Here is a 26,433-nt window from a genome sequence, read left to right as displayed (position 1 = left end):
TTATTATTCCATTATGTATTTCTTTGAATTTTTCAAAAATACTAATACTAAATAAATAAATACGTAAGTGTAAAAAAGTATCGGTATCTGCTTGTCTAATCGCTCAGTTTGACATGGTCTGTGTCTTCACTGTAGCTATAGGCTTGTTTTCCTTTAAAACTATTTATTTGACCTTCTTTTTCATGTATAACGTTGCATTAAGTCCAATATATCCAAACCTTAAAACTGAATAAACATCTTCTTTGTGACATCTTCACATCAGTTTATCAGCACCATTTATGTATGTACATGAATTGCCTCTTGCTGAAAGTTTATTAAAATAGTTCCACTACATTTTTATTAAAGAGAGAGCCCTTTTATACCTTAAGAGTCCTTTTATACCTTCTTTTTCTATGACAGCTGCCCAGCAGTTAAAACTATTGATATTTAAAATTCATTGTGAGCAGCATTAGTGAACGTCTTTATTTATTTCAACATAATAAAGTCAGAACATATATACATCCAACATATTAACATGGTTTTATTCTCAGAGTCACAGCCTGTTTGTGGCTCAGCTAATTAACACTGCAGAGGTTGTAAATATCCACTGCTGACAGCTGCCATTCTTCAGTGACAGAAGACATTATTACGCAACATATTTCTCATGTATTTTTCTTTTCCTCGCTCCTCATTCCAGCTCGCCCTCCGCCTCTGCCAGCGACCTCCTCCAGTCCAACTTGAGTGTATAACCAGCGCTGCGAGGCCTTTCTCTGGGCAAAAAGTTCATTGGAGTTCTGTACAAAGAAGGTTTCAACTCATCGTTCCTCTTCTTCATGAGGGCAAGAGCAGGGGTCATGTGATCCGGGTCGAAGTACTGCAACCAGGACAGTGACAGAAAAAAAACACACATTAAAATCACGTGCATTAATTGAGTAAAGCAGAGGTGTCAAACTCTGGCCCGCAGGCCAAATTTGGCCCGCAGTATAATTATATTTGGCCCAGAAAGGCAATACCAAATTGTTATTATACAGCGCAAATAATACTACAAATCCCAGAATGCTCTGCTGGTGTTTTGGCTTGAACACAGTAGATCAGTGTGTAGCAAACTGAGCAACAATTAAAGTTGTCTATATTGTTCTTGCTAGTCCAAGGCTTGAATGGTTGCACATTCATTGGAGGATATTATTATTAGTCATTTGGTTTGTTATTGTTATTTTATTCTTACATTTATTTTTAGCCTGTGGAAAAAGATTACTGTTAAATTTAAATTTAAAGAAGGCCGCATATAAAATAAAGGGACATACGATTTTTATTTAAATTGTATTTAAGAAATGAATGCCATTGATGTGTTTGTTTGTTTTATTTGATATTCGATTTTGCATGTTTGCAATATTAAGTTATATCAAGCTTTGCTTGTTCCATTTCGTTTGAACTTCTTTAGGTCAATTTTTTCAATAAATATCAATGTTGGCCCGCGACTTTGTCCAAGTTTTAAATTTTGGCCCACTGTGTATTTGAGTTTGACGCCCCTGGAGTAAAGGATTAGAGATGCATCTTCGGTTACTTAAAGGGAAACTTCTGTATTTTACAATTTTGTGACTAACGGAGACAGAATTTCTTTTCAATTTTTGACGTAAAAACAAGTGCAATGTAATAACTTGGGGCACTTATCAACTGTCAGTGTAGATCCACTAAAAGTGCTTGATTTTTGTCACTGACGGGCTCAGATTGTTGTTTTAAGTGTCTGACAACATCATGATAAAAGGACTCTACAGAGAAGACGGAGAGGAGAAAGTCTGACAGAGTGACTTGTTGCCTCAAGACAACAGTTGAAATGTGACTGAGAGTTTGAGAAAAGAGTGCCAGGAAAGGTTTGCTGTGTTGGAGGACAGAAAACGTAGCTGTTATCTAAAAGATTTTTGGTAACACTTTACAATAACCAACTAAGTGATGTTTATAGATGGTTTATAAACCAATTATTAACATTTACAAAGTGCGATACATATTTAATCTTTAAATGTTTTCAACCAATTTCTTAAAGGTATATGAATAATTTCAAAATCATTAACATACTTAATATGGTGTTAAAAATGTTATAATGAGTGCAACTAACACTATTAATAAACTATTAATTATAATTTAATTGTTTGTTAATGGTAAAGTAACTAGAAACTTACATTAATATACCATCTATTTGTCATTTTTTAAAAGATTTAGATAGTTTAACATTAATAAATTATGTATTTACCATTCTAAATGGTCTATATATGGTTTATAAATCTGTTTATCATTTAAAAATGATGGTTATTGTAAAGTGTTACCAGATTTTCAATGTCATGGCCGTAGTTCATTGAGTATACAGATGAAAAGCTCCAAGAAGTTGAAGAGCGGACAAAGAGATAGAGAGTGAGAGAAAGAATGTCCACATTTTAGAATTCAAATCTCTGTAGGTCCTTTCTATAATGTTGCCAGTCTATTATAATAACAATCTGAGCCTGTCAGTGGAAACAACACAAATCTTTAGTGGATGTAACGTTATGTTGATGGTGCACAATTTCCCTTGCAGCCTGTCAGCTGTAGCGTTCCCTCCAAACACTGGACCAATTTAAATAAGACCAGGTCAAAACTTACTGTAGTATATGGTTGACCAAGTTTGGTCAATGTGACTTTGTGGGTGTTACAGGAATAGTTAATGTTAGTTTCTGTTAGAGCCAAGTACTGCTCTTGGCATAAATAGGAACGAATCTTTGGTGCCCCGGTTGCTACCCGGTTGCTACCCGGAAGCACACACACACACACACACACACACACACATACACACACACTCATACACTCTGTCTGCACAGAAAAAAGAGATGTGTCAAAAAACAACACACATGGTTGATATAATTTTGACACACGTTGTGTAGATTTTAGCACACAATGTGTTATTTTTCTTTTCTTTTTTCCCCATGCCTCTGGATAGATTGACACAATACATGTGTCATCTAATTGGGCAAGAATAGTTTTATAACAAAAAAAAAAAAAAAGGTTTATAACAAGAAAAACTTGATAAAAATGTATATGATAGTACATGAAATAGCCTGAAAAAGAATAAAAAATAATATTTATATACAAAATTAATATATAGGCCTGTGAATGTATCAAGTTTAAAAGTTTAACGGCCATTTTTTTGTCATCCAAATGGATTCGGACGTGGACGTGGTTAACACATTAAGTTGTAGTTTTTGGTAATTTTCAGTTACACATCATCAACATATAATGAGTTAAAATGACACAATTTGTGTGTTAAAATGGCTCACACATTTATTGTGTTAAATTTGACACAACATGTGTAGTCCCTAAGCACACTCACTACATGTGTTAATATTCTGCACAACATGTGTCATTTTTAACACACTCCCATTTTTTCAGAGTGGAGAAACTTGAATTGAAAGAAATAAATGCATCCAGTGGTTTTAATTGCAATAACATATGCTTTTGTCCCTGTAATACAAAAAAGTAATAATTATACGCCTAATGATATAACAAACTTTGAGGAGTAACAATATCATTTTTGCACCACTCGGCGGTTGTGTCCTAACATTTGAAATAAAATAAGTGTCCTCATAGAGCCCTTATCAGAACACGTCACTCTAGCATCGCACGTATGTCCGTTGCAGGAATCAGAAGTCGGCTTAAATACACCAGAATTTTGATTTTAATCACAGGAAGAGTTGTAATCTGTTTTGAGCATGTCCTGTTGTGCGATGGGCTGCCAAAACTGAAAAAAGGTACTAATAAAAGTCTTAATTTTTATACTTATACATTATATTATTATTTTATACATTTACATATACATTTTTTTATACTAGCCTATCCCTGAGTGAAGCTGTTATAATATCGAGACAGCATTTGACTAAAAGGAAAGTCCCATGAGAAAGTTGTCTTGTTTTGCTACACTGTAAAAAGTGTTTGTAGAAATTACAGTAAAACACTGTCAAATTGCATATGAAATAGGGCACTTTTATTAACCGTAGATCAAGAAATAGTACAAAAGTTTTGAAAAAACAGTAGAAAACTAGTAAAATTTTCATGTAATTAATGGAGACATACCATATTGTCACAAGGACACAATTATCCTAAAATGAAAGGGACTTTTCAGTCTCATTTACAGTTTTTGCTTTTATTTACATTTAAATTTACAGTAGAAAACCCACTCACTGTAATTTTTACGGTGAAGTTCTTGCAACCACAGCTGACGTTTTCTTTTTTAACCGTAAATTAAACTGAATGTTGTTGTTTTTTACAGTGTATGTAGTTTTCTTCGCAACCACAGTGTTACACTTACCATGCCTGCACATTGTCAGTGTTTGTAGAAGAGGACAGAAGACAAGCAGCCTCAAACAGCCTAAAGTGTGATCATTCACTCAGTCCATCAGTCTCATACACACCTGTGTGTAGGGCTGACTTCGGCCATCAGCCAATAATTGTTGTCCGGATTAGTCACATAACATAATGACATGGGAAAATTGGGTCTGGGGTAAAAAATACTAGCCTGGCTAACACCAGACTAATCACAAAAGAGATTTAGTCTGGAAACCAGCCGTTCATTTCTCCGTTCAGTAGCGGGGCTAGTAGCGGCTCTAGTAGCGGGGCTATTAGCGGCGCTAGTAGCGGGGCTAGTAGCGGGGCTGGTAGCGGCGCTAATTGGTAGATTAGACTTTTCCCAAATCCCGTCGGAAGCAAGGCTAAAACATCCTTTTTCGTGGTGAAACAGGAGTGTAAAGTCTGTAAAGTCAGCTAAAGAGAGTTTCGCGTCTACTGCAGCCATGTTGGATCCGTAAGAAAACTACAAAACTACAAGCTTCCGTCTGCCGGGTAGTACGCGTCATCGTCTTGCCGTCCCTCCCCGCTCTGTGATTGGATCCTAAAACAGGGCTAAGAAACCTCCCTGGTTTCCAGACTGCCTGAAGGTTTGAAATGAAATTTGAGAGCGCAAGGCAGTCTGGGTATACCCACGCTAAAAAAAATACCAGAATTTCCCTTTAAAAAGTAAAATCTCTTTGAGCTGTAAACCTTTTTATCTCTTTCTAGCTGAAACATGATGAATCCACACACTTACACTGGCCTTAAACCTCGGCACCGGGGGTCCTCTGTCCTCATCTGGGTTGTGAACGCTCAGGTCCATCATGGACCGACTCACTTCTGACACCGCTGCCTTTGATCCTTTCCTGAGCTGTGCTGAAGCACTCTGCTGAGGCTGAATCCTCTTCATGATGTCACTCAGGGAGCTGAAGCTCTCAGACTGTGGCATCCTCAGGATGATTGGTTTCTGCCAGGAGAGACATGCACCTCAGTTTTTTCACAAGGTTAACTCAAGTGTTTTTGTCAGAAAAGTGCAGTTACGTTTTGGTCTTGCGACTCACTTTCCTTTTTTTGGAAATGTATTATTGAGTTGATATCTCAATGTCTACAAGTACCTATTCCATTGTCACCTTGTTTGACAAGTGGAATAAACACCATAGCAGATACATAGATCTTGTTATGCTGGCAGCCAGGAAATGTATAACTTTAAAATGGAAAGATACAGAACCCCCTGCAATAGCTCACTGGTGGAATGAACTTTCAAGCTATCTTACACTGGATAATATATATTATAGGAGTAAAGGCAGATCCTCAGACTTTTTAAAAATTTGGCAATCTCATATGGAATTTGACTTTAAGAGCACTCTGGGTCAATATAAGGCATAGTAAAAATGGCAAGACCTGAGCGTAATAGTATGTGTTGTTGTGGGGTTTTTGTTTGTTTGTTTTGTTTGTCTGTTCTTTTCTTTTTTTGTTTGATTGTTTTTCTCATCTGTTTGTTTTCTCATATGTTGGTTTTTTTTTCTCATATGTTTTATTTGTTCCTTATTTATGCTGTGTAACAATGTCTGTTGTGTGTTGAGGGTCTAGGTTTGGATATTATTTTGGTTTTCTGAGTGGTGTGAAAGGGAGTCTCGCTTTCTGTAATAAGTTTTTGACTTTGGCAAGTTTGTGTTTCTGTGCATATTATTAGAGCTATTTTGATTTACCCTATGTGAGGGAATATGAGTTGTGGGGGTTGGAGTTTTGTGCACATCCTCTGTAACCTGTTGATTGTGTGTGATAAAAGATATAATTAAAAAAAAAGAAAAGTGCAGTTACTTACTCTAGAAGACGGTGAGTTCTCCACTTTGGAGCTAAGCTCCTTTATGCTGCTCTCTTCTTCCAACATGGCGTCCCTCTGTGGCCGCTCTCTTCTCTTGGAAGATGAAAGTTGGATCACATTGTGTGTCGGATCTGTTTCTTTATCATCCAGTCTTGTTGTTTTTCTGTCATTTGAATTGGAGAGTTGCCTGGAAATAGTTTTATTTATTATGTGTTCAACCCTGCAGGAGAAACAAAATACTTTTTCTTTTAGATATCTATGAACAATAATTTAATAATTGGAGTGTGTATTGTATTAATTCAATAATAATTTAGACTAATTGTCAAAGTCAAGTCAAAGTTTATTTATAGAGCACATTTAAAAACAACCTCAGTTGACCAAAGTGCTGTACAGTTGTTAAAATAGAATAAATCATACACAAATAGGTATAAATAAAAACAATGAAAACAATAAAATACTAAAAACAGTAAAACGATAAAATAAAATAGTAATAAAAACTCAATCCAAAACAGAGTTAGAGATAAAAAAGACAAATAAAAGGGTAAAAAAAGTAAAAAAGAAAGCCAAGGATTCTTGCCTAATTGTATTTTCTTTTGTATGTGTTCAGTCTTACCTTTTCATTCTTTCTGGAGATGTCGAGTCTGTTGTCGGGGGCTGTTTATTGCTATGAAAAGGGACGATTTACATAAAACATTAGGAGAAAAAGATAACGGACAATACCAGTATAATATCAAAATAAGCTTAAACAAGACTCACTTGAAGGTTTTGTATTTATCTGGCACTGGAGAGGTGTTTTCATATACCCTGTCACATACAAAAAGTATTACTGTATTCAATAATAAACATTTTAAATAACCAAGCTTCTGTCAATAGAAACCACAATTTTTTTATTTACTCAAATCATATAGTTTTTTTTAATGTATATTGTATTAATTCAATAATAATTTTATTCTAATTTTATTTCCTCTTGTATCTGTTCGGCCTTACCTTTTCATTCTTTCTTGAGATGTCGGGTCTGTTGGCGGGGCCTGTTTGTTGCTATAAAAAGGGAAGATTTTCATAATATATTTCATAATACATTGGGAGAAAAAGACAACAGACAATACGCTTAATCAGCGAAATTCCAAAACAAGCTGAAACAAGACTCACTTGAAGGTTGTGTATTTATCTGGCGCAGTTTTTGTCACTGGAGAGGTGTTTTCATATACCCTGCTACATACAAAAAGAGATAAATTAAGTCGTGCAAAAAACCTGTTGCACAAAATATTGCAACCCCAATTCCAAAACAGTTGGGACGATGTGTAAAACATAAATAAGAGAAAGCATCAAATTCAGAATAAGTGAATATATTAACAACGTTTTCTTCCCAGCTTAAGCATTATGTATCTTCTCTTTGTACTGTATTCAGTAATAAACGTCATCACTTGCACAACACTGGACATCCTACACAAACCTGCCATTTTAAATAACCAAGCTTCTGTCAATAGAAACCACAATTTTTTTTATTTACTCAAGTCATATAGTTTTTTTAAGTATATTGTATTAATTCAATAATTTATTCTAATTTTATTTCCTCTTGTATCTGTTCGGCCTTACCTTTTCATTCTTTCTTGAGATGTCGGGTCTGTTGGCGGGGCCTGTTTGTTGCTATAAAAAGGAAAGATTTTCATAATACATTGGGAGAAAAAGACAACAGACAATACGCTTAATCAGCGGAATTCCAAAATAAGCTGAAACAAGACTCACTTGAAGGTTGTGTATTTATCTAGCGCAGTTTTTGTCCCTGGAGAGGTGTTTTCATATACCCTGCTACATACAAAGAGAGATAAATTAATTCGTGAAAAAAACCTGTTGCACAAAATATCGCAACCCCAATTCCAAAACAGTTGGGACGATGTGTAAAACATAAATAAAAGAAAGCATCAAATTCAGAATAAGTGAATATATTAACAACGTTTTCTTCCCAGCTTAAGTATTATGTATCTTCTCTTTGTACTGTATTCAGTAATAAACGTCATCACTTGCACAACACTGGACATCCAACACAAACCTGCCATTTTAAATAACCAAGCTTCTGTCAATAGAAACTGATTTTTTTATTTACTCAAATCATATAGTTTTTTATGTATATTGTATTAATTCAATAATAATTTTATTTCCTCTTGTATCTGTTCGGCCTTACCTTTTCATTCTTTCTTGAGATGTCGGGTCTGTTGGCGGGGCCTGTTTGTTGCTATAAAAAGGAAAGATTTTCAGAATACATTGGGAGAAAAAGACAACAGACAATACGCTTAATCAGTGAAATTTCAAAAATAGCTGAAACAAGACTCACTTGAAGGTTGTGTATTTATCTTGCACAGTTTTTGTCACTGGAGAGGTGTTTTCATATACCCTGCTACATACAAAGAGAGATAAATTAAGTGAATTAAGATGATAATAGTTACTTTGTGGGACTTTTATTTCACTGTTTCCAGTTAAGCCACAATTACCCCTCATGCTTTAATTCTACTAAACCAGCTATTCTCAACCTTGGGGTAAGGACCCCAATTGGGGTCGCGAGATGATTTCTGGGGGTCGCCAAATCATTTTGGAAGTCAGCTCTGTCTCCACTGTGTTAATGTGTTTATGTGTTTTAGTCTTTTGGGTCATTTAATGTCTTTTTTGGGGGGTCATTTTGTGTTTTTTTAGTCATTTTGTGTCATTTTTGGTCAATTTGTGTCTTTTTGTGGTCATTTTTTGTCTTTTTGTGGTCAAGGCTCCGGAGAATTTATGAGTGTCAGACAGTGTCAGTCCTTTTTTTTTTTTCATTTTGTGTCTTTTTTATCATTTTGTGGTAAATTTGATTCTTTTTTTGGTAATTTTGTGTCTTTTCTAACAACATGCATGTTAAATTGGGGGTTGCGACTCAAAAAGGTTGAGAACTGTACTAAACTACTAAGATATAGTTCAACTGTGCAACAAGTAGTTCGTTAAAAATTGTCTGGAAGATGAAGAATGAGAAATAAGTATGACGAAGACTAGACAGTATAGCTGCACCTAGGATGTACATCAGCACACCGAATAACAAACACTTCATTTATATTTGTGTAAATGTGTATACTGGTGATGCATGTACCTTTTCTTATCGACAAATTGGTTTCCATTGTTAAAAGTAAAACCATCCATAATGGGTGTGTTTCTATCAAACAGCATTTTGCTCTGGAGGGGAACTTCCTTGACCACGATTTCCTCACGGTGATCGACAGGACTGTCCGGGAAGCAGCGGTCTCTCTGGAGGACCCCCATGGCCTCCCAGTCCAGGAGGGAATCAGCAGGCGGGGACGGAGGGCTGGTAATCTCAGCCTCCAAATGGTGATGCCTTTGAAACCCGAGATCTGAGCGGTCTTTCAGCTGATGAGTCACATCTGCATGAGTGCCTACAGCCCTCCATGTGTCTGGGACGGGCAGCGAAGCAGCAAAAAGGATCCTGAACTCCCGATCGAATGACTCAACAACCGGGCCGCTTATAACAGTGATGAGCTGCCGGTGCAGGTGGGCGTCCGTCCACGTGAAGCTGCAGAGTGTGAAGACAGCTTGTTACATCACTCTTAAGCAACCTGGTCTCACAGGAATCCGTGAAATAGCCACGGATTCGCTGAACTCAAAATCCGTGGAATAGCCACGGAATCACTCAAATTTCCGTGAAACTGACACGAATTTCGCTACAATGCAAGTTAATGATATACATATCCCGTGGCTATTCCAACATACAAAGTGATTATGTACATTCACTGAGTGAATATTTAGAAAATAAAACATATATTTCTTGCTAAAAATGTGATCAAAATCCATTTTTATGCAGAAACGAAGTCAAAATATTGATTTTTTCACTAAAAATGAGAGAACTGTCCGCCATGTTTTTTGTTCTGACCGCCGGGACCTTGAAAGTCACGTGACTTGGACAACCTGGTCTCACAGAAATCCGTGGAATAGCCACGGAATCGCTCAAATTTCCGTGAAACTGACACGGATTTCGCTACAATGCAAGTTAATGACAGTCATATCCCGTGGCTATTGGTTCGTTCCAAGTCACGTGACTTTCAAGGTCCCGGCGGTCAGAACAAAAAACATGGCGGACAGTTCTCTCATTTTTAGTGAAAAATCAATATTTTGACTTAGTTTCTGCATAAAAATGGATTTTGATCACATTTGTAGCGAGAAATATATGTTTTATTTTCTAAATATTCACTCAGTGAATGTACATAATCACTTTGTATGTTGGAATAGCCACGGGATATGACTGTCATTAACTTGCATTGTAGCGAAATCCGTGTCAGTTTCACGGAAATTTGAGTGATTCCGTGGCTATTCCACGGATTTTGAGTTAAGTGAATCCGTGGCTATTTCACGGATTCCTGTGAGACCAGGTTCCTCTTAAGTGTGTGTGATACACAGAAAAGGAATGAGACTGGACTGCTCACCTGTAGCTGCCGTGAATCACCGTCTCTAAATCCACCAGAAGGAACTTGTCTCTCATTTCCCCGACCACCATTCTTCCGGTCTGCGAACAGAAGGTTTTCCCTCCAAGAACACGGACCTGCATGTTCTGTCAGGCCATAAACTTGAGATTAACTTACATTCAATGACAGAATGTGATGAAATGGTGTAAAATATTTTTTTATGTGAGGTTTTCATGTAAACAAAGCCATGCTGGGGGCTCATGGGGGCTGACCCAACGGTGTTTTGAGCTAAAAGCTAATGTCAGCATGCTAACATTAGCATAGTGACTATGCTAACATGCTGATGATTGGCAGGTACAATGTTTACCATGTTCATCTTATTTTAGCATGTTAATAGTTGGTAAATCTGACAGATGAAGATAATGGGAGTGTAATTTGTTTGGCAGGCATACACCAAACACCCTGAGGGTGGCATGAATGTGTGTACTTAACCCTTTATCGGGCGAAGAACCGTATTTGGTAACTTCAGCGGATATCTAAAATGAGGTCCCCATGGGTATTATTTTGAGAAAAAAGTTGCAAATTTACTAGATTAAAGTGGCAAATCTACAAGAAAAAAAGTCGCAGATTTAAGAGATTTAAAGTGGCAAATCTGCGTGAAAAAAGTCACATATTTACGAGAAAAAAGTGGGGGAAAAGCAACTTTTTTCTCGTAGATTTGCCACTTTAATCTGGTAAACTTTTTTATCAAAATATGACCCCCCTCCCCCTGGTCTGTATGTTTTTTTTACACATTCTGTCTGGGGTTCTCTAGGGTTGAAATTTGGAATTTGCAAGTATTTCAATGAGTGCCCTATTAAGGGTTAATTGCAGGAAATCAAGTAATTTTTGCAGTAATGTCAACATCACAGTGGTGTTAAAGGAAAATGTCTGCAGGATACATTGTGGATAGATTACTAGATTAAAGGCAGAGGATCATCAGAGTCACTATGGTTCATGGCAGACAGTTGGTGAGATATTTCAGTCAAAGTGGTGGACTGAAACCAACATAACCATCCCTTGAGTCACACCTCTAGCATAACTAAAACTTGACATCATCAGATTGTTATAACCACAGAATACCAGTATAATTAATATTATGTAATTAATTGAATTAGTCTTCACACAATGATTGTAATGTTAGAACTGGATACCGGATCCAACAAATATTCAGCCTAGTAAGAATTGCTCATCAGGTGCATATGCCACAAATGTTTATAGCTTCCAGGTTTACCTCTGGAGGACTGAATGACACTGAATATGAATTTTTAATCGCATTTCTCTGCTCAACGAAATTTTTACACATATAAAACTTGCATGGATCAAAAGTTCATAATGGAAAGACTCATAATCAACAATGTTAGCTGTCCTACCAGCAGTCTTTTTTATCGTCCATAGGGAAGAACACCGATTGGTCGAAGATAGCCATCACTTACACAGCACCGGGCACAATATTAAATAATCAAACTACTGTCAATAGAAACCGCAATTTTTTAACTTACTTTTTTAAATGGCAGCCACAAATTGCAGGTTTTTGCAGATTGTGTTGTGCAAGTGTCCCTTTACTAAGACTGATCTAAACTAAACACCATAAAGCATTCTTTTATACAAAAAATGTCATGCTAGCATGTCGGAGAGGAGAAATAACTCTCCAACATGAGGATAAATGTGGACGAGGGAATAAATGGTATGGACATTTTCTTAGTGGTCCCTTGACCTCTGACCTCAAGTTATCTGAATGAAAATGGGTTAATTAGTTAGAATATTTCTGCATACTGGGAACACTGAAACAATCTTGGTATTGCTTGAATTGGTTATGACTAGAAAGTCATTTTATTCATGTGTGATGGTGCTATTCCAACAGTAGATTTTTTTATTGTCGTGTGACCATTTCTTGAAGTTTGACGTCATTGTATAAAATGATCTGCCACAGCCTCGTGAAACTTTACAAGCATGCAACTTTGCACAAGTCGTTCAATCGTATGTGGCCCTAGCCTGGCATCCAGCACAGGTTACGTCCCTTCCCCAAGTCTTCGTGTTATGATAAACTGAGAATCCTCCCTACAGAACACAGGACTGCATTCACGAAAAAAACACAATTTTGCTCTCAACAAGACGGACAGTATTTCATCACTTTAAAGACACACAGACAGCACTGAATGCTGTGCAACCAGTTCATGTTGCATTCCTAAGGTAAGCATGCCAAAGTAAAAGGACATAGTTGCTTTTCATGAGATACCTCTCAAGAGTACATATGCAGTGTGTCAAGTTTGTATTTATTTATTAACTCTTGATTTTAGGTGTGACCTTTGTGAGACAGGCAGTGGTGGAAGAAGTGTTAGGATCCTTTACTTAAGTAAAAGTACTAATAAAACACTGTGAAATGACTCCACTACAAGTAAAAGTCCTGCATTCAAAACATACTGAAGTAAAAGTACAAAAGTATCAGCACCAAAATGTACTTAAAGTATCAAAAGTAAAAGTACTCGTTTTGCAGAATGAACCCACTCAGATTGTTTTATGTGTTCTAAATATATTATAAGATTATTTGTATTGATGCATTTATATAAGTAGCATTTTACTGTTGTCCAGATAGGACTAATTTTAACTACTTAATACACTGTTATGTTTTATAAATCATATTAGTAATATATAGTATACTATAGACTATAGAGTATACTATAGATTATATAGTAATCATATTAAATATTTTTTCATGTTGAATCTGAAAAGTAACTAAAGCTGTCAGCTAAATGTAGTGGAGTAAAAAGTACAATATTTGCCTCAAAATGTAGTGGAGTAGAAGTATAAAGTTACATAAAATGGAAATACTCAAGTAAAATACAAGTACCTCAAAATTGTACGTAAGAACAGTACTAGAGTAAATGTACTTAGTTACATTCCACCACTGAATCCCACAGTGCCCAGGTGTTTTTGAAAATTCTGTGAAAAGAAAAAAGGGAACTGTATATTTGTGGCCCATTTAAAAATATTTCCATTTAAAATTTGAACCTTTTAGCTTAAGGCTGAGTACCACTGGATGAATTGGAAGGTAACTCAAAGTAACTCAAAATTGTACTTAAGTACAGTACTTGAGTAAATGTACTTAGTTACTTCCCACCACTGGAGACAGGAAACCATAAAACAATGTGTTGGTCTGTTAGACTGGAGGTTCTGGCTCAATAAAGTCTCTGATTTTTTTTTGGCACGTTAAACATCCAGGAGCAGATGGCTGCTAGGTGTGTGCTGTTCTGCAGGAGGTGACTCACCGGATGCCTGAGCCTGTTGAGCGTGAAGTTCTCTTGAATGGACCTTTGGTTCAGGATGATGTAGACAGGGACTCCCCGCGAGGCAGCATTGTGTAAATCTCCAATAATAGCACCATCTGTCAATCTGTCTGTCACAATGGCAATCACCTGCAAAGTGCACAAAGTTTCACTTAGGCGGTAATTGATAGGTTTATCCAGAAAGTGATATCATTTCCTCTTTTTTTCCCTCTCTGATTATAAGATGAAAATAATCATGTCATTTAACTTGATAAAGCAAGAAAAACTGAACAAGTATTACCAGCAAAGAGTAGTGAATCAAATGTTGTTTCTATCATAGTGGGATGTTTATTGATTTGTTAACCTTTAAGCAAAATTTCAATGTTGTAGCTGATGCAGGTTGCTTCGTGTCTGAATTCTGTTTGTACTGTTGAAGAGTTTAAACCAAAGCTGTGCATTATGGTTTCGAGTTTACTCTATAAGTTTCATGTAAAACCTTAACCCATAAGAACCCAGACCAAGTTATCCTTAAATGATGTGTCCTATAAGTGGACCACACAGAACACATTTGTGATGTTTTAAAAAAAATTCTACCCCTTAAATGTCAAAGATCTGTGATGTGACATAAATGTTACAATGGTATTTATGTTTCTGACATTTCTTATTTTAAAATAGAAAGAAACTAGACACATTTTCTGCTTACAGAGACACAAATTTACCTTTTTCTTTTGCATCTCCATAACTTATATCAAAATTGTGACTTTAATTTGAGCAAGAAATATGGTCAGAACAAGTTAAATGCAATACAGGACATCCTATTGACGGATTAGAATTGTTAAATGGGTTTAAAGTTAATAGCCTAATAACAAAAAATAAGCTTTTTAAAATTAGCTACTTTTCCACATGTCTGTTTCCAGTCACAGCCACATTTTGGAGAAGTCACTTCTTGTCACAGTCACATGACCACCACACCAGGGTGTTGAGTATACGTCGCTTAGGGATTTAATGAGTTAATGTGAAGCATAAAGCTGAATATGGAACATATAGAACATTTAAAGTGTTTGTTCCACGGGTGTCACCATAGGTTCTTACGGGTTAAACTAAAATCCCAGTGATCATAGTGAGGCAAAATGTGCTCTCTCTAAAATGTAATGCTGTTAAAGTATTTGGTCTAAAAAGAAGTTTATCAGTAAAGTATCAGTTTCTCAAATAACTCCTGACGTTCTCCACCTCTATCAATTTAAAGAAATGTGTTGTCTTCATCCATAAAAAAAAAAATCACATTTGCATACTTGGCCAGCCTTTTGCAAGTGCCGTCTGACGAGCTGTCTGACGTGAGGTTGCCCCTCAGCAGGTGGATTGGTGTGGACTGTAACGCTCCCCTTCGGCACCCAGGGGCCTCTCTCAGGCCAGCCCAGCTCCAGGTCCGGGGCCGGAGTGTCGGAGAAGGAGGGGAAGTACGTGGAGCAGAAGTCCTGCATCTCTGAGCTGCCTTCCTCTCCGTTCTCCTGTCTTTGCACCTGCGGCGGGTTCAGGCGGAAGTCCTGAGTCCAGCCGGTGATCTGGCTGACCTCTTCAGAGGACAGGAAGCAGCCGGAGCGCTCCGTGCCCACTGAGCTGTAGAAGGCCTCGGGTCCTTCGTTTAGGAGTCTCTCCACTGCTTGACGCTCCTTCTCAGAGTGCAGAAACTCTGGGGAGGACTCGTTCACCGGCAGGAACACTGCATTCTCATCCAGGCTCTGTTCGTGGGAGTTGGACATGGCTGCAGCGTGGTGTGTCTCTGGGAATGCTACCTGTTAAAGTTCACGCTACCTGACTCCTGTTGTGTCACCCTTTGATCTAGTTAAAAACATTTCATTCATCCCTCTGGCAGAAAGTCACAATTATTCCACGTTGGCAGGAGTGGCCCAGAACACACTCGGTGTAGCAGACAATCCCTTCTGAGAAAAAGTCTCAACATGAGAAGAAAGAAAACGAGCAGTGAGCTGAAGAAAAATACAGTTTGAACACCGAAAAATCAACACAATGTGAAACTCACCTGCCGGGCAGCATGTCTGACACTCAGGTATTACTCAGAAACTCTCCGGAGCCTTCGCTCTTCATGGTTCCCTCCCCTGTATGTCATCTCACCTATCTTGACTCCTCCACTCCTACATTGTTCTCAGATTCCAGAGATTCTGTGCAGGTGACACACACACACACACACACACACACACACACACACACACACACACACACACGCGCGTTCTTGTACTTCTATCTTTGTGAGGACTCTCATTGTAACAGTGAATTCCCTATCAAGGATATAATAGTTTTGATTTTTTCATCAGTTTTGTTATGAATTTTTGTTTTCAATTTCAGAGTTTTTAGAGTGAGTTTACTAGTTTTAGTTTAGTATTTATTTATTTTAAATGCTTTTAGTTTTAGTTTAGTTTTTATTAGTGTTAGTTTTTTGTAATGGGGTATTTGTTGGGTGGGAGATTAAAAGAGGTCACAGAAAATGTTTCCTTTATTTCCTTTGTCTGATCCATCTTCATTATGTATGAAAAAAGTTGACAAAGATGAAAATAAAGGACATTTTCTCTATAATTTTAGTTAGTTTTGTAACCACACAATACAGTTTCAGTTAATTATCATTATCACATAACCTTTAACCCTTAAAACAAAGTCTGAAATCTCAAAAAAAAAGCCTTTAAAGAAGTGAGGACCGGCCGAAATGTCCTCACTTTGCAAAAATGTCCTCACTCTGTTGGTTAAAAACGTGTTCTGGTCCTCACTATGTAGGAAGCACAAGAATACACACACACACACACACACACACACACACACACACACACACACACTCTCTCTCTCTCTCTCTCTCTCTCTCTCTCTCTCTCTCTCTCTCTCTCTCTCTCTCTCTCGGTCCTGTGATACCTCTATCTTCACAGCTGCAAGATTAGATTAAAATCGTTGATATTCAGGTTCCAGTTCATAAATCCCTAGTCCTGTGTAAAGTGTCTAGCAAATAATATAGCCATGCATACTTTATCTGAGAGGCTGCGACTTACCTCACAGTTACATTTCTGGACTGGTCCAGCCTGACAGGTAGGTTTTAGGTGAGCAAGAGTAACACTTCCTATCTCAAAGTATCAGGTGCAATCACAGCGATTTCCTTTTTTATTTCTTTGGAAAAAAAAATGTGTTTGTAACTCTCGATGGTGTAGAAGTGTGACTGCCAGTTTGTTATCAGCTCTTTATCAACTTCCTCGATTATCCAGTAGAAAATTGTGCAAGCATATTTTAACAAAGGAAACAATGAATGAGTGTCACAAAACAATGACTGATTACATGAGAAGGATGGCACACCCTCTCACAACCACAGTGTTATGTCAGAGGATTGCACCTGCACTGTGTTACCTAGAGAGCACTTAATACAGAACAAAACAGGCTTTACACTAATGTAGCCCTCTAAATAAAGGAACACTCTTGAATAAAGCTCATGTCAACAAACAATGTATTGTTTTTTTAAATATGTAAACACAGATATGTACAAATACACACAAAAACCCCAGAATCACAATCAAACATTAAGCTATTGAAGCCCTGAGAGGCAACTGCCACATGCCATCACACTGTACAATAACAAATAATAGTCTGGTTCATTACTGTCTATGCACTTTATGTGTTTTTTATGCATACTGTTCATTGCACCTTATTTGTTTCATAGCAGCAACATTTTTATACAGTATATTCATATTTATTCTGCACTGGAATTCTATTCTACTCCTTAATACATACTCCTTCTTTAGATACTTTATCTATCTATCTATCTAAAGAGGTTTAAAAAAAGTTTTCTGCAGCATAATCTACGTCCATCATTATTATTATAAATGGTATATTTTGTATTATAACTCTAATTTTCATCCATAAAACAGGTGAGTTTTTTTTCCCTCCATTTTTGATTTTTTTTTGTTGTGTCAAATTAATATATTTTAGGATCTGTTGTTGTAATACTCATTTCAGCCACAAGGGGGCTTAAGTGCAACACTGCCCCATGTTCTTCATAAGACTAAAAACATTCTTGTTTTCTTCCAAATTCCTCATGTGCCCTGTGTTCATGACTTAAGAACAGGTGGATTAAAGGTTTTGCCAGTATAAATTATTTTGTTTTGCCAGTGCAACAGTTTTTTTTATATTCATAGAGTTATAGATTATTTTTTAGGTGTTTGTTGTTGCAATACTAATTTCAACCACAAGAGGCTGAAGGGCACCACTCTTTTATTTTTATTTCTCCATGCACTCTAAACACAAGGTATTGAAGCCAGATGGAGCATTACATCAATTAACACTAAGAAAAAGAAGGGGGAAAGACCTATCATAACTTTTTGAACCTGTTTTCACAGATAAAATGATTCTGGAAAAAAAAATCCCCATCTGTTCTTTAGTCATGAACACAGAAGAGAAAACAATAAAGGTCACACCCAGAAAATTGACCACTGGAAATGATTTTCCTCATTTGCCTCAGAGCTTCTGTATTAAGTGCAACACATTTCTGCATTCATTGCTTAATATATGTGTCAGAATCATTCAATGTTACACATTAATTAGAGTGTTGTAGAGAGTTTTATTTTTTTTGATCTGGTCTTGGGGGACAACATGTGTTAACTTAATAGGGCACTCATTGAAATACTTGCAAATTCCAAATTTCAACCCTAGAGAATATTGGAGGATATTACATACAGCCAGAATGTGTAAAAAAAAAAGCATACGAAAATAATATTTTGAGAAAAAAGTTTACGAGATTAAAGTGGCAAATCTACGAGAAAAAAGGCGTAGATTTATGAGATTTAAAGTGGTGAATCTGCGAGAAAAAAGTGGCTTTTTTCCCACTTTTTTCTCGTAAATCTGCAACTTTTTTCACGCAGATTTGCCACTTTAAATCTCTTAAATCTGTGACTTTTTTTCTTGTAGATTTGCCACTTTAATCTAGTAAATTTGCAACTTTTTTCTCGAAACATTACCTGAAGTTACCAAATGTAGTTCTTTGCCTGATAAAGTGTTAATACTTATACTTTAAGTAAGGGATCTGAATACTTTTTCCACCACTGGTGGGATTTAACACATTAATTAGAGTGTTGTAGAGAGTTTTATTTTTCTTGATCTGGTCTTGGGGGACAACATGTGTCTCACACATGCAATCATGATGACATGCAGCACAGTTGGCTGGATTTTGGGTCATAAAGAAAACAAAATTGTATAATCTAAAGAGGTATTTCCCTCTCAGTCATTTTATTAACTCAAGTGCGCAGTGGCGGTTCTAGACCAGTTTTACTGTTGGGGCCAAGGAGGGGCCAGTGTTTAATCAGAGGGGCACATTAGCACATGAAAAATGGCAAAGATGATATTTAAGCATTCAGAATCTTTGAATGTCTTGAAAAACACACAAAATGACCAAAAAAGACACAAAATGAGAAGACAGAATAACAAAAAAAAACCCCACAGAAGACATAAAAATGACAAAAAAAGACACAAAATAACTTAAACAGACACATAAATGACACAAATGACAAAAAGACACAAAATGACCAAAAAAAGACACAAATTAACTAAAAAAGACACAACAACAGACACAAAATTACCAAAAAAAGAAACAAAAAAGACACAAAATGACTTACAAAGACACAAAATAACTAAAACAGACACAAAAAGACACATAAATGACACCAATGACCAAAAAAAGACACAAAATGACCAAAAAAAGACACAAAATAACTAAAAAAGACACAACAACAGACACAAAATTACCAAAAAAGAAACAAAAAAGACACTAATGACCAAAAAAGACACAAAATGACTTACAAAGACATGTAAAGACATGAAAAGGATTTTAAAAAATGGACAAAATAGCCTCATAAGTCTCCATAGAGTTAAACTATTATACAATGTAACATTCTGGGTTTCTTTTGTGTACAATGAGATATTGTTTGAACAAAAAAAAGGTTAAAATTGTTCCATTGTTCATTGTTATAAATTGATCATTTTATTATTAATTTGACACAGGGGCCACAGCAGGGGCCAAAGGCTTCTTCACAGGGGCAGTGGCTGTGTAGAACCGCCACTGCATGTGCGCTTCTTGTTAACTGGAAAGTGAGTTGCACTCTTATGAAGAGGCTTTCCATCCTTTCTGTTTTCAGCTCACTGCTTCTTGCGCAGGTGGGCGTACAGGACAGCACTGACCAGGAGGAGAGGGACACACAGCCACGCCAGGATGAAACAGTAGCCGAAGCGTCCTTTGCTCAGATCTCTGGAGTCACTTAAAATCTCCTTTCTGTGGAAGGTGAAGATGAGGCAAGCAGCAAAGGCTGTGAAACCTGCATGAGAAACACATTAAAAAAAGTTTTAGTTCAGATTACTATCTCACAGTCATGGTATGTATGTAATTAACTGCACATTAGGGATTAATGTTTATGTGGATTTAAAAAAAATGATTTGCAAAGGGATAACAATGGAATTGTTTTTGGTTTTCGTCATGTCAACAGATGCTGAAAAAAGAACCAAAGCCAACAATGCGTTAATCTGTCTCTCAATTCTTTCCAATATTTCCTTTCCTTTTAGACAGCTTTGGTTACTTCAGGTCGAGATTTAACATAAAAAAAATAAGATACATTTAAAATGGTTATGCATTTTATTTTTAATGCTAAAATACAATTATTATTGTTATCCATGAATTTTCAAATTTACTGTTTTCCAAAATAACTGCAAAAATAGTAAAGATTTTAAGATTTCAAATTATAGTTATTTACTTGCATTCCTGGACAGAAAAATTAGTTTAAGTGGTTGAATGGTATGCTTGATCAATTTCTGACTTGAGCTAGCTGAAATTTGGGTATAAAAAGGTGAATTCAGTTTATTATTTGCCAAATAAATAACAATAACATTTTTAGGTAACGCTATATAATAAGGTCCTTAATAACCATTAATTAACAAGTAATAACGCATTGTTCTCACTTTAGATCCAGCAGTTGCAAAAAGCATAGTTAACTTATAGTTAACTTATAATAGATGAGCAATAAAGTATATTTTAATATCAATAAGCAAACAAAATAAGATTAATAAAGGCATGGCAAAGACATAATGGGTGGGTCATGGGTGTTTGTAATGCCATTATTAACACTTATATAAGCTTATAAACACACAATAATGTTAATAAGCATCTTGTAAGGACTTACAAGGGCCTTATTACTTGTTAATTAATGGTTATTACAAGGACCTTAATATAAAGCGTTACCCATTTTTAGTTTTAAACAAACTTTAAAAAAAATAAAAAAAAAATTCTTGTTTTTATGACAGGTGGTATAATACATGTGTTAAGCATTGTAAAATGATGCCTTTGTAAGCGTAAAAAACATTAAATGCTGTGAGGTTTTAATTTCACTGACAGCATTTTGGTCTATGGAGTTAGACTTCAAACACCTGCAAAGGCCTGACTGAGGCCTGTGAAGTAGAAGAGTCCTCCTTTGGACATGGTTAACAGCTGACCCAGAAAAACCAGGAAGGAGATGGAGGAGAAGACCACAGAGAGGACCATGAGGGCCTGGACCGACTGCAGCCAGTCTGGGAGAGCACGTCAGAGAACTGGTGTTAGACAGGATTCACAAGCAAAACTACAAGTCCCATCATGCAGAAATACATGCAGATACGTTTTTTTTTTTTTTTTTTTTTTACCACTTTCATTGGTGGCAGCACACAGCCAGGTATTTGTGGCATTATCATGGAAGCAGTTATACCACAGATCTGTGATTTCTACGTCATCCCATATCCACCAGGACTGCAGAAAGAGAGAAAGGGCACAGTGCACAAAACCATCCGTTAATATGTAAAATTTTTTTGTTTGATTTACTTAACCCTTTATCAGGCAAAGAACCATATTTGGTAATTTCAGGTAACATTTCGAGAAAAAAGTTGCAAATTTGCTAGATTAAAGTGGCAAATCTACAGGAAAAAAAGTCGCAGATTTAAGAGATTTAAAGTGGCAAATCTGCGAGAAAAAATGTGTGGATTTACGTGAAAAAAGTGGGAAAAAGCAGCTTTTTTTCCCCCCAGATTCATCACTTTAAATCTCATAAATCTTCACATTTTTTTCTCGTAGATTTGCCACTTTAATCTCGTAAACTTTTTTCTCAAAATATTATTTTCGTATGTTTTTTTTTTTTACACATTCTGGCTGTATGTAATATCCTCCAATATTCTCTAGGGTTGAAATTTGGAATTTGCAAGTATTACAATGAGTGTCCTATTAAGGGTTAAAGTGGTGAATCTGGGAGAAAAAAGTTGCTTTTTTCCCACTTTTTTCTTGTAAATCTGCAACTTTTTTCCCGCAGATTTGCCATTTTAAATCTCTTAAATCTGCAACTTTTTTTCTTGTAGATTTGCCACTTTAATCTAGTAAATTTGCAACTTTTTTTCTCGAAATATTACCTGAAGTTACCAAATATAGTTATTTGCCTGATAAAGGGTTAACAGTGATATCTACTATAAGAAGGAATATACTGTAACATTATATGACAACAGTTTATATGTCTGTTTCTTAGTAATTCTCAACAGCATGCATCTGTAAACTCAGCACACTTGATACTTATGATGTTTGTATTTTCAGGAACACACTTTGTGTCTACTGTACATTTGAGTAAGATATTGATATGCTGACTAGGCAATGTCCTCTTAATTCAGCTATGACAGTCTGACCATATAAACTGTGACCAGTCTGACCAGTTTGACTACACCTGACACATATAGTATGTTTCATCTGTATGACACGTTGACTATGTTGACTATGTATGTGATGTTCAGCAGTGAACTTGCAATGTCCAAGAATAACTGGCACCGTGCCATGACGAGTATACAGTCATGGAAAAAATATTAATAACAATAATAACAAATATAATGATAACAACAAAAATAGCTCATAAGAGTTTGATTTAAGAGCTGATATCTGGACATTTCCCATGATTTTCTTGATAATGATTTTGGTTAAACCATGGGAAATGTCTAGATATCAGTTATTAAATTAAACTCTTATGAGCTATTTTTGTTGTTATCGTTATATTTGTCCAAACAAATGTACCTTTAGTTGTACCAGGCATCAAAATGAACAAGATATTAGAGAAAACAAGGGTGGTCTAATCATTTTTTCCATGACTGTATAAGGTGTCCGGCCTTTGTCACATCCATCGTCAGATGGAAAAAATGCTCATTAACCCTTAAATGGGCACTTAATAGGAATGTATAAAAAAAAAACATACGGACCCAGGGGAGGGGGGTAATATTTTGAGAAAAAACATGCAGATTTATGAGATTTTAAGTGGTGAATCTGCAAGAAAAAAGTTGCTTTTTCCCCACTTTTTTCTCATAAATATATGACTTTTTTCGCACAGATTTGCCACTTTAAATCTCTTAAATCTGCAACTTTTTTTCTTGTAGATTTGCCACTTTAATCTAGTAAATTTTCAACTTTTTTCTCGAAATATTACCTTTGATTTGCCAATTAGCTGGAAGAAATCCATGTGGCTCTATGACCTCACAGAGAGACATTTTGGATATCCACTGAAGTTACCAAATACACTGTAAAAAAAAAACCTGTTTAATTTACGGTAAAATACCGGCAGCTGTGGTTGCCAGAACTTCACCGTAAGAAATACAGTGAGCGTATGTAAATGTGAATATCAGCAAAAAAACTGTAATTTATACAGAATAATCCCATTGCTTTCAGGATAATTGTGTCATCATGGTATTTCTCCATTCATTTTACATGAAAATTGTTTATTTTTACAGCACAACTGTGTGTTTTCTACAGTTTATGACAGTAGAATTTAAAGTTTTATGCTATTCTTTGATTTACAGTAATTAAAAGTATCTACTACGATGATGTACAATGTTCAATTTTACGACCTATTTCTGATGTAATTTGACAGTGTTTTACTGTAATTTCTACAAACATTTTTTACAGTGTACGGTTCTTCGCCCGATAAAGGGTTAAGCAAACACCTTTCCACTTGTTCTCTTCCTCTATCAAACCACAAAATGCTAACTATCAGTGTCTCACCTTCTCCAGCGTGGCGATGAGGAGCATGGCCAAGGTGGTCAAATGCAGCACCGTGAGGAATATGAGCAGAAGGACCATGGCTGCTTGGAGGTGAGGGAAGACTCTGGTGTCCTGCATTCAAACAACATTTTGAGGTTATTATGATGATGGTCTGTAAAATCCATTTGTCTTAATACTGGTGGTGCAACATGGAACCAAGAGGCCAGACAGTTTCTGTTAGCAGCGGTCTGAAACAGTGGACCCTCTGTCTTCCTCTCTGAGCTCTTTCATCATACATCTCAACATCTGCACTGACAATCTCTGCCCATTTATCAGTCCACAGGCACGCCAGACAGGCAGACAGGGGGTTTTCCTCTCTGTCTCCAGAGCTGGAGCGCTCTCTGAGGAATACATCAGAACATCACCTCCCTCTAACTGTAAACAAGCAGTCTGAAGTCCTGTCCACCAACAGTCTGACATCCTGCTGTGCACTTATTATTAGTCAGGGAGCAAACTTTACAGTATACAAGATGACAAGCAGTCATTACACTTCAGGTTTTCTATACCACCAAACCAAAAATATCTTTCACCAAAGAAAGATATTGTTAAAAGGTGAAAAAGTCAAATGGCTTTCAATAAGAGTGATGTATGACTCAAAACTGTTTTACTTTAATATATATATATATATATATATATGTGTGTGTATATATACTACAAGGGTCATAGATACATGTAAAGAGTATAATATGTAAATAAATATAAATAATAAATGCATAATACTGTAATAAGTATTGTTGAATCATCAGTCCAACCCCCCAAAAAATCTATTTAACTATATTGTTTAAAAAGCAAAGATACCAATCCTAGCAAGAAGCTTTAAGCAGTGAATTTTGCAAAAGATTAATTTTCTGTCAATCAATTAATCAACAAAAACTATTCAGTGCAGTAATGATTACATTAAAATTTCTAAATCTTTACCAGTGGCACACATACGCAAGACACTTAAGACAATAAAACAAATGATATAAAATCATAATAAAGACAAGAATACAATTGCTTGTTTCAGACCACAGTTGACATTTATAACGCACATTTCAGACGCACAACAGAGCACTGACCTTGTGGTCAGCTACGTTAGACATAGAGTTGTCGTTTGTACAATGTTTCCCAGCTGCCGGTTAACAAAACTGTAGTTATCATTATTAAAATCTTGAAAATGTATTCACTTTTTCCATCAGGAGTATTTTAAGGACAAGAAAAGAGGATGTCATATTATTAAGTAAGACCTGATGCTCTTTACTTTCACTTCCCCTAGATACACAGTTATACACAACTACTTATTAAAACAAATAATGGCTGAATTTGCATTGTGTCCCACTTATAGATGGCAGCTCATAAATTTGGAATAAAATATATATATATATTACCTCTTTCCATGAAATAGCTGGAACAATGTGATTTATAATTGACAGATATCACATTGACAGATATGAATATCTTCTCAAACTTTATTAATCAATCTCTTCTAAACATATCACAATTATAAATGAAACCACAATTAACAGAGGATTTTGTCCGAAAACTACATTATTCAAACTTTATAGGCAACAGTGTATATTACAATCTAAATAAGACATCTTAAGACATCAATATAGTATTGTGTGCGGTTTTTCTACTCTACTAGTATAGGTGGCTAACTCAGAAAGAGCATAATGCACAAATTAAATGCTTTTCATTACTCTGTGTTGAGTCTAGATATCAAAATTGTACCATTTAGTACATTTGTTTCTGTGGCATTGAAAGAGAGACTTTTGCAAATCATTGAATCCATTCTCAAATGCAAATCTAGAATTCTACTTTTCCGAAGTCACCCTCCCTCACATGTACAGTACACTTTAAGGAGAGGCTATTCTTCCACTTGTTTGTCTTTCCCACACGGCTCCGTCCAGAGAGGGAAACCACTGTTGCTATTAGATTGTGGACAATCCAGAGAGGCATGTGTTTGATTACATACTACTACATCTGGTTTCAGTAACTGGCACAGACAGGATGAAAGTATGGACTGAAAAGAATCATCACATTGTTTCAAAGAATATAACAGATGACTATTTTGTTCGTGTTGGGGTGTGTTGGGGTGCATCCTACTGAGATGCATGTGAAAATCTAGGCAAAACATCCAACATAAGCAAAGATGAAGTTCTTACCCTTCAGCTTCTGCGTCTTTGAGTCCGCACCCTTCAGAGAACGTCCTTGATTTTTTTTTTTTATCCCAGTTGTTGTTATCCTCCCTCTGTGCTCTTTTTGTCCTCTCAGAAGTCTTAGCTCCAAATCGTTAAGAGGAATGTGGAGTTAGATATAGGAGGAGTTCTCAACACCCATTTCCTCTAAAGTTTCTCTGCCCTCCCCCTCAAAAGTGTGGCCTGGACCAGCTCAACACCAAAAATAACATTCCTTTAGACCTACATGAACACTGAA

General features: G+C 36.2%; 2 protein-coding genes across 2 annotated transcripts; both read right to left on the bottom strand.

Moving 5' to 3' along the window:
- Positions 1-385: 385 nt before the first annotated feature.
- On the bottom strand, positions 386-16,021 carry fam83e (family with sequence similarity 83 member E). Its single transcript, XM_059328870.1, has 11 exons — positions 15,188-16,021; positions 13,899-14,045; positions 10,612-10,736; positions 9,267-9,704; positions 8,334-8,384; positions 7,748-7,798; positions 6,908-6,955; positions 6,765-6,815; positions 6,152-6,371; positions 5,084-5,293; positions 386-853 (listed from the first exon to the last, which is right to left on the bottom strand). The coding sequence occupies exons 1-11, from the start codon at positions 15,653-15,655 to the stop codon at positions 668-670; spliced, it is 1,995 nt and encodes a 664-aa protein (XP_059184853.1). The 5' UTR covers positions 15,656-16,021; the 3' UTR covers positions 386-667.
- Positions 16,022-20,017: 3,996 nt separating this feature from the next.
- emp3a (epithelial membrane protein 3a) lies at positions 20,018-26,286 on the bottom strand. Its single transcript, XM_059329096.1, has 5 exons — positions 26,163-26,286; positions 23,980-24,090; positions 21,603-21,705; positions 21,351-21,491; positions 20,018-20,248 (listed from the first exon to the last, which is right to left on the bottom strand). Exons 2-5 carry the CDS (start codon positions 24,055-24,057, stop codon positions 20,073-20,075), a joined length of 498 nt encoding a protein of 165 aa, XP_059185079.1. The 5' UTR covers positions 24,058-24,090; positions 26,163-26,286; the 3' UTR covers positions 20,018-20,072.
- Positions 26,287-26,433: the final 147 nt, after the last annotated feature.

The sequence above is a fragment of the Centropristis striata genome, chromosome 3 (genome assembly GCF_030273125.1).
Source record: "Centropristis striata isolate RG_2023a ecotype Rhode Island chromosome 3, C.striata_1.0, whole genome shotgun sequence".
Classification (NCBI taxonomy): Eukaryota; Metazoa; Chordata; class Actinopteri; order Perciformes; family Serranidae; genus Centropristis; species Centropristis striata.
Note: the sequence above shows the minus strand (reverse complement) of the source record. Positions and strands in the feature narration are given on the sequence as shown.

What these genes read in the sequence shown, in the direction of transcription:
- emp3a (XM_059329096.1), bottom strand. Translation starts at nt 24,057, where the DNA reads ATGGTCCTTCTGCTCATATTCCTCACGGTGCTGCATTTGACCACCTTG. An exon ending in TCATCGCCACGCTGGAGAAG is followed by an intron (nt 21,706 to 23,979) that starts GTGAGACACTGA and finishes CTCTTTCTGCAG; the next exon opens with TCCTGGTGGATATGGGATGA. An exon ending in TGCTGCCACCAATGAAAGTG is followed by an intron (nt 21,492 to 21,602) that starts GTAAAAAAAAAA and finishes GTGCTCTCCCAG; the next exon opens with ACTGGCTGCAGTCGGTCCAG.
- fam83e (XM_059328870.1), bottom strand. Translation starts at nt 15,655, where the DNA reads ATGTCCAACTCCCACGAACAGAGCCTGGATGAGAATGCAGTGTTCCTG. An exon ending in TCAACAGGCTCAGGCATCCG is followed by an intron (nt 10,737 to 13,898) that starts GTGAGTCACCTC and finishes ATGGCCTGACAG; the next exon opens with AACATGCAGGTCCGTGTTCT. An exon ending in TGCCGAGGTTTAAGGCCAGT is followed by an intron (nt 854 to 5,083) that starts GTAAGTGTGTGG and finishes TCCTGGTTGCAG; the next exon opens with TACTTCGACCCGGATCACAT.